General features: G+C 36.9%; 1 protein-coding gene across 2 annotated transcripts in view; it reads right to left on the minus strand.

Annotated features, from left to right (window-relative positions):
- Nucleotides 1–2,020: 2,020 nt before the first annotated feature.
- TTK (TTK protein kinase) overlaps nucleotides 2,021–13,301 on the minus strand; it is a 44,052-nt gene continuing 32,771 nt past the window's right edge. For both annotated transcript variants that reach the window (XM_008263144.5, XM_089332980.1), the window contains exons 17-22: nucleotides 12,791–12,915; nucleotides 11,357–11,437; nucleotides 6,958–7,134; nucleotides 6,418–6,502; nucleotides 6,043–6,140; nucleotides 2,021–3,768 (exon numbers count right to left, since the gene is read on the minus strand). In XM_008263144.5, coding sequence (XP_008261366.2) covers nucleotides 3,697–3,768; nucleotides 6,043–6,140; nucleotides 6,418–6,502; nucleotides 6,958–7,134; nucleotides 11,357–11,437; nucleotides 12,791–12,915 — 638 coding nt within the window. In that variant the 3' untranslated portion in view covers nucleotides 2,021–3,696. The remainder of the gene's footprint in view (nucleotides 3,769–6,042; nucleotides 6,141–6,417; nucleotides 6,503–6,957; nucleotides 7,135–11,356; nucleotides 11,438–12,790; nucleotides 12,916–13,301) is intronic.

Consider the following 13,301-nt stretch of genomic DNA (forward strand, 5'->3'; position numbering starts at 1 on the left):
GGGTTGTATCTCAGTGCTGTGCTGAGAACCAGCTACTGCATTGAGCAACAATTGTCTTCATTGCTTAGCAATCAAGAAGTGAGATTTCAAACATTTTCATTTTAACTTGCCAATTTGCCTCTTATCTAAGGACATATTACTGGTCTGGGAGCATGTACTACACTGTGATTTTTCCACTTAGCAAAATGCTAAATAGGTTTCTGGCTAACTTGTTTTGTTATTGTTGCGCTGCATGTAAGAGGGCCAGGTTAAGCAAACAGAGCACAGCCCAAACCGAGGGATGTTACTTCTAAGATTAGGTTACAAAAATAGTGTGGCTTCCATCCTGGGCACGCTCTCTGGCTTATTGGCTTGCTCACCCTGAACGAAGCCAGCTCCATAACTTATGGAGAGGGTTGTGAGGCAAGCAGCAGAGGATGTGAATTCAAAGACAGTTAAAGAAATTTATTGCAGCGTTGTTTGTAACAGCAAAGGACAGGAAGCCATCTTAATTCTTTTTGTTGTTTTTTCTTTATTAAGTAACAAAAATGACAAAATCCACATTACATGATAATCTCCAATCTGTGTTTTCCATAAGGCTATGTGCATGCAGGGACCAGACATGACATGCACATGCTTTTTATGCACAGGTGGACACAAAGAGTGGACACAAAAAGAAACTAACAGTGGTAGCCTCTGACGGAAACCAGGCCGGGAGATACTTCTCTCTTTACAGTCTTAAATTCTTTTCACAGTATGATTATATTGGTTTTAATTTTAAAAAATAGCTATCTTAAATGTCTGCAATAACCAATTAGAATGTGATAAAACAACATAAACATTCACAACAGAGTCAATAACAGAAATGAAATGTAGGATAAAACTAGAGAAAACTCATCAAGGCATACAGAAAATTTAAATAAAAAGAAACACCAAGACGTTAAAGTGAATACTTTAAATACTGTGATAGAGATAATGCTTAATTAATTGGTAAAAATATGAAGAAAATCCTTCTGGTTGGATTTTTTTTTTAATTTTTTTTTAATTTTTTTTTGACAGGCAGAATGGACAGTAAGAGAGAGAGACAGAGAGAAAGGTCTTCCTTTGCCATTGGTTCACCCTCCAATGGCCGCCGCGGCCGGCACACTGCGGCCAGCGTACCGCGCTGATCCGAAGGTGGGAGCCAGGTGCTTCTCCTGGTCTCCCATGGGGTGCAGGGCCCAAGCACTTGGGCCATCCTCCACTGCACTCCCGGGCCACAGCAGAGAGCTAGCCCGGAAGAGGGGCAACCGGGACAGAATCCGGCGCCCTGACCGGGACTAGAACCCGGTGTGCCGGTGCTGCAAGGCGGAGGATTAGCCTAGTGAGCCGCGGTGCCGGCTCCATCTGGTTGGAGTTTGTATAATAGAATTTGCATAAGGTGAGACATCTGTGAAAGGATGAAAAAAAGGTAGAGGTGGACACGACCCTCCTGTTTCGCATGATGTGGACACAGGTAGTGTGAACTACATCTACAGTCTATTCCCTTTACATTTCATATTAGAATTCATTAGTAGTAACACTGATGAGATTTTTTTTTCTAGACAACTGTGAAGAGGTATGGGCATCTGGCACAGCTGTTGCCATCTGAGATGCCCATGACCTGAGTTTCTGCTTCATTTCCTGGGAGGCAGAAGATGATGGCTCAAGTTCTTGGGACTCTGCCACATATGTGAGATCGAGATTGAAGCTCCGAGCTTCAACCTGGCCTACTGCTGTCTGTTGTGGACATTTGAGAAGTAAACCAGTGGATGGGAGATGTCTCAGTCTCTGCCTTTCAGACAAAAATACATACATTATTTTCTAAAAAGATGGGAGATCTCATTTTATCAAGGATGCTGATTGTATAAACATTTCAAGCTCACATTAATATCTTAAACATATCATGTCCAAAACTAAATTAGTTCTCTTTCCAACCAAATCTTACCATATGGTCCACAAATCACACTCCTCACTACCAAAAGGAATTAAAAACATATGCCCATACAAAAACCTGCACACAAATGTTTAAGCAGCTTTATTCACAACTGACAAAACCTGTAAGCAATCCAGATGTCTTTCAGTATGTGAATGGAAATACATATTTATATATATTGTGGAACATACAAACAATGCAACACACATCAGTACTAAAAAGAAATGAGCTATAAAGCCATGAAAAAGATCTAGAGGAACCTTAAAAGGCTACATACTGTTTCATTTCACATATATGGCATTCTGAAAAAGATAAACTATGGAGACAGTAAAAACATCAGTGATTGCCAGGGGTTGGGAGGAGAATGGGATGAATAGGCAGAGAACAGAGGATTTTCAGGGCAGTGAAACTATTTTGTATGGTATTACGATAGACTGATGTCATTGCATATTTGTTAAAACCATAGAATATACAATACCAAGGGTGAAGCTTAAAATAAACTATAGACTTTGGGTGATAATGACATATTAACATAGGGTCATGGATTATGACAAGTATGCCATTACAGTGTGGGACACTGACCTTGGGAATGCTCATAGTCAAACAGATTGTACGTGGGTGGGGCATGGGATACATGAGAATTGAGCTCTTTATACTTTTTGCTTAATTTTGTGATAAATCTAAAGCTGCTCTAAAAAATAAAGTCAATTAAAATTTTTTTTTAAATTGGGAAAATACTATATGATGATACAAGTTGAGTTTTCTATCTGAAATGCTTGGGACTAGAAATGTTTTGGATTTTTTGAATGTTGGACTATATTCATATATCCATATATACAAGTAAGATATTTTAGGGATAGGATCTAAGCCTAAATACAAAGTCAATCTATGTTTCATATACACCTTATACACATAGCCTTAAGATAATTTTTATACAATGTTTCCAGTGTGCACACCACCTGTAGCCTTAGGTCAGCATTCAAAATGTTTTAGACTTTGGAGCATTTTGCTTGTCAGATTTTTGGATGAGGGATGCTTTCCCCACAATTTCAACTAAGCTACTAGATTCAGCCAACTGTCTCTGAGGCCAAGTTTGTAATTACCCATTTCCAGGCAAGGTACACACTGAGGGCATGGCATACAATTTATACCACAGAATACAGTATGGTCCTCTAAGCACAGAAAACAATGGAGAGTACAAAGAATCAAAGGGGGAAATGAGAGAATCAAGTACAGATGCACAAGTATTGACTGCACCAGTGCTGTAAGTACTTAGAAATTATAAGAACTCAAATCTTTTGGGATTTTTTTCCTCCAAAGTTCATTTACCAAGATCCACTCCCATGTCTTCTCTTAATCCAATTTTTATTAATAAAGAATTGTGTTGCCATGCCAACAATATGTATGCCTGAAGAAAAATAATTTTACAACTTTGAAATTTAGTGTCATTTATGCTGCAAAAATTTATTTACATAGTTCTTCAGAGTATATTTCAGTTGACCACCCACTATTCCAAGTGTGAAATACTGTCAAATATATTAGATTTACAGGAAAGCATTACAACAAGAAACAATTCTACAATTTAATATATACAGTGGTAGTTATTTTTACAGTTTTCTTTTGAGGATAACCTACTGAAGTTTTCCACTGGTGACACTTCAGAGTGAAGTTGTTTTCAAGAGCAGATTTCCACAGATAATCAAGAGAATAACAGTCTGGTACCTTCTATAGTGTTATGTGACAGTTAGCATATCATCTTTTTTCTAATTTCTTTCAGAAGCGTTGGATGATGAAGAATCATGACTTTCACCACAACTATAGTGCTCATATAAAGTCTGAAATTAAAAACACAAATTTGTTTTGTCATTTTTCAAACTCAATATATTTTCAGATTAGTAAATATTTTCTCATTCTCATCATCAGGAAATTATCCCATAAACCATCCTCTGATGAAGGAATTTTAAATGTACAGCTTGGCTTAAAGAAGTGCTATGTAATAATCTTTCTGTGAGAGAGATATAGATATTAATAAATGTACATATGAGGGCCGGCGCCGTGGCTCAATAGGCTAATCCTCCACCTTGCGGCGCCGGCACACCGGGTTCTAGTCCCGGTTGGGGCGCCGGATTCTGTCCCGGTCGCCCCTCTTCCAGGCCAGCTCTCTGCTATGGCCAGGGAGTGCAGTGGAGGATGGCCCAGGTGCTTGGGCCCTGCACCCCATGGGAGACCAGGAAAAGCACCTGGCTCCTGGCTCCTGCCAGGATCAGCGCGGTGCGCCGGCTGCAGCGGCGGCCATTGGAGGGTGAACCAATGGCAAAAGGAAGACCTTTCTCTCTGTCTCTCTCTCTCACTGTCCACTCTGCCTGTCAAAAAAAAAAAAAAAAAAAAAAAAAAAAAAATGTACATATGAACCTTCAAGGCCTCCTTTATCTTCCCCCTTACTTTTGCTTAAACATAGGTAGCTGTAGGTAAATTCCTATACTTAAAATATACTCATTTGAAAATTTAGTATGTTCGTGTTCCAATAATACTTAAACTAACGAACAGAAGACACAAAAGCTATTATACAAATAAGTACAGTTGGGTATAATCTTCCCTTGTATCCACAGAGGATTGGTTCTAGGAACTCCCACATATACCATCATTCACAAACACTCAACATAAGAGTATTTGTATATAACCTACATACATCTTCCCATCCACTTTAAATCATGTATAGATTACTTCCAATATTTAATACAATTTAAATTGTTGTTATAGTGTATCATTTAGAGAATGACAGTAGAAAAAAGTCTGTACATGTTTGGAACACTTGCTTTTTTTTTTAATCTGCAATTGGCTGAATCCCCATGATTTATGAAGTTGACGGATATCTTTGCTCTGAAGAAAAATAACCTCAGTAATAAATTTAACTAATCCACCTCAACTTTATTCACAAAAGGCTTTGAGTAATACATTGGTAGGGATTTAAAACATGGAAATATGAAATACAGAAGAATTACAAAATGGATTTTGTCCAATTTTACTACTAAAAAGTTACTAATTTAGCCATCAGCACTGGGGAAAACTTAAGAGAATTTGTCTAATATACAAATGCAAATAAAATAGTGAATATGTAATAAATTCCTTCAGAAATGTGTTCAAGTTCTTAGCTACTTAGATTGACTTACTCCTACTTAGAGAACTAAGAATATTGTTAGTTTAAGCTCCTAAAATTTTATAACAGAAATACATAAATACATATTTGGTCAATAAACACTCATGGGGTTCTAGAAATGAATGTGTTTGATGACAATGAGGTCTAAAAATCATGGTATAGGTATAAACAGGATTGGGAGGCTGAAAAACTTGAGAAATGTACTGATTGCTCTTTGCAGCTTCACAGAAGCCACAACATATGACAGACACTGTGATTTCTCTAACAAGGCTTAAGAAAAATATTACCTAGGTGGCCAGCATTGTAGCACAAAGAATTAATAAGCTGCTGCTTCTGATACCAGCATTCCATATCAGAGCACTGGATCCAGCTCCAGCGGCTCCACTTCTGATCCAGCTCCCTACTAATGCACCTGGGAAAGCAGCAGCAGATGGCCCAAGTACTTGGGCCCCCACCACTCACGTGGGTGACCCACATGGCATTCTGGTCTCCCAGGTTTGGCTGGGGCCAGTCCTAGCCATTTGGGAATAAACGAGCAGATAGAAGATTTGTCCCTCCCTCTTTCTATTGTTCTTTCAAATACATACCTACATACATATATACATACTTTTTAAAAATGGGGCAGAAGGAATTTAATCCTTTGTTAAGGATGGTGCTTAGCTAACAGATTCCTATATTAAATATATTCCAATTGAGACCTGACAGTAATCTTCCAAATGTACCACATATGACAAACCATTCTGAACTGTGCTGTATGCACAACACTATAAACCAAATAAATCTCTATTTGTCAAAAAACATGTGAAGTATCTAAATGTAGAAACATCCTTCTTAACTAACTAATTTTGATGACTGAACCAACACTTTGGATTATCTGCTTCTTTAAGTGTTGAACTCACAGAACTACTTAAAACAGTTAAGAGCAATGTAGACAAAGAATGGAAATGCTTACTTTAGCAGCTTTCAAAATGGAGTTAGGAGAATTCAGACCAACAAGTTGGCCCAGAATATTTTTCATTTCATCAGATGTTCCCTTAGCAATTTGGTTACCTACAAAATAAATACAGCCAATAATTCACTAGAGCCAAGAAGAAAAACATAGTCCATTATAAAAACATATTCCGTTTAACAGCACAAAAACTGATTCTTATCATTTATCACTGATCATAGCCTTTTATCACAGGATAAATGAAAAATGTATGCCGGCTGGTAAAAAAAAGGCAGTTTTAGTTACTTTAATAAGGCAGGCTAAAAGGTAGTCAATTCAGATTATCTGTATTTACAAATAGGCTGTCTAGGAATTTAGTAATTTTTAAGGCAGTAGTACCTGGATGAGCTTGAATTTGAACATATGGATGTGCCAGGAGCTCAGGAATCGATATCCTCAGTTTAGGGTCCCTTATTAAGCAACGCTATGAAAATAAACATTAAGTTTTTAAAAAAGAAAAGTTAAGTTTTCCTATGTGCCTTTGATAAAAATATTTTTTCCAGGTTATATATCATAGAAGTTTCTTTCTAGATAAGAGAGTATATTAGAGTTTATGAAAGTTTATGTAGGTGCAAAAAATTTTTTGAAATCCAAAGTATTTTCTTAATATACATTTGTATGAAATTTTTAAAGACCCTTCATATAGCACGAAATAATGACAAGGCTACCACTCAAGCCACTTGGGAAACCCAAGTATTCATACCTTCAAGGTAAACTAAACACATTCTAAAAAGCTAATTCAGTCAATAAAACCACTTAATAGAATAATTATATTTAAGCCAGTTATATACTTCTACTCATTCCATTTATTTTAAACAATTAATTATATTAAGTATTATAATATATCATATATATTATATGTATATATATATATGTTACCTTTAACACATCTTGAAGATCTTTCTCTGGAATATCAGGAAATTCAATTTCATGATTGGGATCAATTATGGCATGTAATTTGGAAATCTGATTAATTATATGCTGAAATGGTGTTTTGCCATAAGTCATATAGTACAAGATGCATCCTAAGGACCAAACATCACTTTTTGGGCTTATCTAAGTAGGAAAAAAAATAACAAATTGCATTATTTTAATATATAATAGAATCTAAGAACATTCCTAATATAAAAATGTGCATGTGTGTGTGTTTTCAAAGCCCTTTCATTGTAAATTCCTTAATATTTAATAATATAAGTATCTCTCACTGAATGTGCAAGCACTAGATTATATTTACATGACAAACCATCTTTTTCTAGTTTTCATTACATTTGGTTATTTCATCCAGAGATGATTTTCACTTTAAATCTTCCAACAAATTCATAATTAAAATATTTCAACTGAGACAAAATATTTTTGTTCACTTCTGAAAATAAGTGGAAAAATAAAAAAACTATAAACTCTAATATACTTAAAATTATAAACATAATTATATAAACAAATATACATACTAAAAGTAAATAACTATAAACTCTAATTTTTCCCAGAATGACTGATTATAATAAACTGTATATTAATTCAAGTATTAAGATTTACCATTAAGTATTAAATCATTCAGTTGACAACTAAAAAAAAAACCTCTTATGTGCAATTCAAAATAAATCACTTTTTTTTAAAAGAAATCTTCCCACTTTTTAAAAAATTTTTAACTTTCTTTTTAAAGATTTATGTATTGTGAAAGTCAGAGTTACAGAAGAGAGGGGGAGAGACAGAGAGGGATCTTCCATCCACTGCTTCACTCCTGAAATGGCTGCAACAGCTAGGGCTGGACCAGGCTGAAGCCAGGAACTTCATACAGGTCTCCCATGTGGGTGAGGGGCCAAACCACTGTGCCACCTGCTTCTGCTTTTGCAGGTGCATTAATTGGAAGCGGAGCAGCTGTGACCAGCACCCATATGCGATGCCAGCATCACAGGCAGTGGCTTATCCTGTTACACCACAACTCTGGCCCCTCAAAAAATAAATCAAAGTAAAATGGAAACCTGAAAGCTTAAATTACAAATTTTAGACATGAGTAAAATTAAGAAATTACAGTAAAATCTGTAAAAATAGCATCTAGGGTAAAAACTCAGAGTACAAGTTATAATTTTCATTTTTTAATTTTTAATCTACTCGAAAGGCAGAGTCACAGGAGACAGACTTATCTTCCATGCACTGGTTGACTTCCCAAATGCCTGCAATAGCCAGGGCTGTGCCAGGCCAGAGCCAGAAGCCTAGAAGTCCATTTGGGGTCTCCCACATATGCTGCCTCCCAGGATGCATCAGCAGGAAGCTGGATTGGAAGCAGAGGAGCCAAGACACAAACCTAGGAACACTGACATAGGATGTGGGCATTCCAAGTTGTGGCTTAACCTTGTTGTGTCACAATGCCTGCCTTGTTTTGTTTTCATATCTATTTATTTGAAAGGTAGAATGAGAAAGAGAAAGAGTGAGCAAGCTTCCAACTACTGGTTAACTTTCCAAATGCCCACAACAGCCAGGGCTGGGTCAGTCCAAACCCAAAAACCTAGAACTCCATCTGGGTGTCCCATATAGGAGATAGGAACCAAAATATGTGGCCTATCTCATCTGCTGTTTCCCATGGTCAGCAGCATGAATCTGGGTCAGAAATGAAAAGGGGACTAGATGCCAAGCACTCTAATACGGGATGTGGGAATCCCAAATGGTGGCTTAACCTGCTATGCCACAAAGCCATCTAAAATTCATAGTATTAATGTTTTTTAATTGCAGGCAAGGATACTAAAGTTAAATTAGTTATTATTTAAATTAAGAAGCTGGGGGTGGGGGGTGTCAGCGCAGTGGGTTAAAGACCTGGTCTGCAGTGCTGGCATCCCATGTGAGCATAGGTTCGAATACCGGCTGCTCCACTTCCAATCCAGCTCACTGCTAATGTACCTGGGAAAGCAGCAGAAGATGGCCCAAGTCCTTGGGCCCCTGCACCCATGTGGGAGACCGGGAAGAAGCTCCTGGCTCCTGGCTTTGGATCGGCTCAGCTCTGGTCACTACAGCAAGCCATGCAAGGCGGCCCAAGTCTTTGGGTCCCTGCACCTACATGGTCTGAGACTCGGATGGAGTTCTGGCCCTCAGTTTAGGCTTGGCCCAGCCCAGATCATTGTGGCCTTTTGGGGAGTAATCCAGCTGATGGAGGCTATCTCTTTCTTTCTCTAATTGCCTTTCAAATAAATAAATAAACATTAAAAAAAATCAACAAAAAAGTGAGAGAGAACATATCTATTTTAGAAGAAAAGCAGAAGCTAAGAAGATATATCTAAAAAAAAAATTCTCAAGAGAATATCTGGTGAAACCATGCTAGTTATTTGAAAAAAAATTAAAGGCCTCAATATTTTAGGAAGGTAATGATTTTGAGCTGGACAATGTACTACTTTCTCATTTAGTCTCCAATTTCTTTTGAAATAGGAACTGCCTATAAACCCAATTAACAGATGAGAAAATTAGACAGTCCCTTTCCCAAAGACAGCTGTTAGTGAAGAGGAAGATTTATGATCTGATAAAGGAGGTCTCTAGGATAATAATCTGTGCTTGCATCATTTGTCTGAGTACACTGCTACAGATAAAGAACGATTATGCTGGGAGGGTGAGGCATCCTGGCAGGCAAAATCTGTCCCTGAAAAGGGGTACCAATGAGGTTAACACAAAGTTCATGAAGTGAGTGGGAAAGTAGCCAATGGCAGGCCAGGAAAAAAATCATACTCCAATTATACCTGAGAAGGTAGAATTCACAAATGAATAAATGGTGAAAAATAAAATGTAAGAATCAGAGGAAACAAGAAAGACTTCAAAGGCTATAATTTCCTCTTATTATCAGGTGTCTAAATCAAAGCTAATTTATTAGTTTTTGTTTCTCTCATTTTTAAGCCCCCTAAAATTCCTAGGTGCATTTGTTGTAGGAGTAGGCAGTGAAGGATCACTACAATTTTTAAAGATTAACCTCAACTCAATAAAGAAGGCTGAAAATGAATTACATGATTCACTTAAGAAGGTAAGGTCTCAGTAAAGGCCAAAATAATACTAGAAATTGAAATTAAAGAAATAGAAAAACTGCCACTTCAATCTATATGGAAGAGTAGATAATTTAGAACAAAATGAGAAAATGTCCTGCAATCTTAAAGCTCAGGACTAATAGAGATCTCCCAAATTAGACCACAAGTCTTTTTTTTTTTTTTTTTTTTTTTTTTTTTGACAGGTAGAGTGGACAGTTGAGAGAGAGACAGAGAGAAAGGTCTTCCTTTTGCCGTTGGTTCACCCTCCAATGGCCGCCGCTGCAGCCGGCGCACTGCGCTGATCCGATGGCAGGAGCCAGGATCCAGGTGCTTTTCCTGGTCTCCCATGGGGTGCAGGGCCCAAGCACCTCCACTGCACTCCCTGGCCACAGCAGAGAGCTGGCCTGGAAGAGGGGCAACCGGGACAGAATCCGGCGCCCCGACCGGGACTAGAACCCAGTGTGCCGGCGCCACAAGGTGGAGGATTAGCCTATTGAGCCACGGCACCGGCTAGACCACAAGTCTTAAAATATACCTGTTACCAATAATGATGAAGCTGAAGGAAACTGTTTTCAAGCATCACCATAGTGGGGTTGGCACTGTGGCATAGCAGGTTAAGTCTCACCTGCAGCGCCTGCATCCCATATGGGCTCCAGTTCATGTTCTGGTTGTTCCTCTTCCAATCTACCTGCTTGTTAATGGCCTGGGAAAGCAGTGAAGAACGGCCCAAGTGCTTGGGCCCCTGCACCAACGTGGGAGACCCAGAAGAGGTTCCTGATTGGCCCAGCTCTGGCTGTTGTGGCCATCTGGGAAGTGAGTCAGTGGATGGAAGACATTTCTGTCTGTCTCTCCCTCTGTCTGTAACTCTGTCTCTCAAATAAATAGTCTTTTTTAAAAAAAAAAAAAAAAGTATCACTGTAAACAAATTTTTTGACAAACCATGACATAGGGAAATCCAACTATTGTCACTACAGAAAATATTACAAGCTCACTTTTCTATGAATAGACAGTCATTTTTTAAATATGGGGAAATCAGTGTTAGGTCTGAGATACTTAATTGATTTAAAATATTTTTCTGAATTTTGTGGTGTTTTTGATAAGCTGTTAGCTTTCTGAAATTTATAATTGCTTGCAATTTCTCATTCTAAAATAAATATTCTTTTCCATAAAAAAACAGAATTAACAACCTATAGATAGAACTTAAAGGAATAATTTTCAGTTATCTGGTAACAGCACAATCCTAATGATGCCTAAAGGGATATAAACCATCATTACAGTACCTTTGATTTGGATTTCCCATTCTCTCTTGAGGAAGACATATCTTTGATGGCTTCTGGTGGCATATAATTAATTGTGCCAACCTATTTGCAAAGTCACAGAAAACAAGCACAAATCAATGAAAATTTTTTATTCTGCATTATATTTTAATACAAATGCCAGATTCTTGGAAACTTGGATAATTATAGATTTTAGTGATATATTAGAAAAACTCAAAAACCTGCCAGTAATATTAAGAATATATCAAATTTCTTCACATTCCCAGCAAAATAAATTGGGTTCAGAATCAGAAATGGACTCCTTTCACAATACTGTGTTTTTTCTATATAGAGGGTAACTAGTAACATCTGCCTTAAAAACTGCTTAGATGAAGAACTTCATTATTAATTATTACAGTGCTAGAAAAGACTTTCTCTATATATATATATATAAATTTTTTTAATAAGCCAACCAACCAAGCAATATGTATACTAAAAACCATCTAGTTTTGTCTCCCAGTAGTCCTTGGGCCCACCCACATCCAAGCTGAGACTGAATGGGCATATATATCATGTAAGAATTTTTATGCAACATTATGCCAACCTTACAACAATGTATTCACTTTATTTTACAATAAATCATCCTGCATTCAATACAGATTACCTATATTTTAAGGCCTTGCTATAGAAGATACCTTCAAGCTGAATTACAACTCAGTGTTCAGCTATTCTTTTGATATAAAAATATACGATTACCAAAGAAAAGTATTTGAAGGGCATGCCACTCATGTATTCCTCTTAACAAAGTCTGGTTTTACTGAGACAGACTGATATTGTATACATCTGTATACATGGATCACATCATCTTGGCTCTAAGCAAGATTATTATTATTAATTTGATGTCATTGGTTTAGTTTTTAGTTTTTACGGGTCAAAGTGTGCTATTACACCTCCTATTATAAAAATGCTGTGGAGTACAGTATTGATTATGGCATTTCCAATGTGAAAATCCATTTAAGTTTTTTTTATTTCCAATTAAGTGACAGGAAAAGCTTTGCTTCTCTAGAAGAATGGGAATAATCTTACCTCATAGACAATTAAAAAGGTGTAACTGCAATTCCCTCTTTGGTTGTTAAAAGAAAACTGAGTCAAATTTTCAAGTCAATTTTATAACATCACCAAGAAGATTTCATAAGTATTTATTACTACTTCTCTAACTCAGCTATATGAATGAAGATCATTCAAAATTGCTGGACATATTTCTACCTGGTCTTGACTCTTACTTTACGTTGATCATGGTTTTGAATTTTTTAGACTTACAGTATCTATTGTTATAAAATCCTCTGAAGAATCAGGCAGATAAAAAAATATAATACCCTAATACTAAAACTCCACAGGTGAAAAGGAATTCAAGTTTACTGTGTGGTAATCAACCTGAGAATTCATTACAAGTCTTACCTGAGAATCTTTAACAATACTTGTTGTATCTGGTTGCATTTGGTTTGCAATTCCAAAATCAATTAGCTTTAGCATTCCGTCAACTATCAGAAAGTTAGCAGGTTTCAGATCACTGTGAACAATGCCTTGAAATTAAAAACCATTATAATATTAGACAATACAAAACACTGTAAGGATAAAAAACTTCACAATATACAAATCAACCTGGTTCCTTCAACTGGTCGTTCCAATTAAGAATTCATGGTTTACATATTCTACAAATACTTAGAATAGCACTTGCTATGTCCCAGGCACCTTTCTAAGTTTGTTGTTGTACTGAATCACTTAATCCCCATGACAACACTAAGGTAAATACTATTGCTATTTCCACTTTAAGGTGAGGAGACAAAGGCAATTTAAGAAGTTGAGTTACTTGTTCAAGGTCAATGGCTTAAATAAACAGTGCCATAACTGAAAGCCATGCAGTCTGGTTTCAGCCTAGCCACTTAAAACATTCAATTCACTGCCCACT

This window comes from Oryctolagus cuniculus, chromosome 5 (assembly GCF_051225735.1).
Source record: "Oryctolagus cuniculus isolate XC-2025 breed Fujian yellow rabbit chromosome 5, ASM5122573v1, whole genome shotgun sequence".
NCBI classification, from domain to species: Eukaryota; Metazoa; Chordata; class Mammalia; order Lagomorpha; family Leporidae; genus Oryctolagus; species Oryctolagus cuniculus.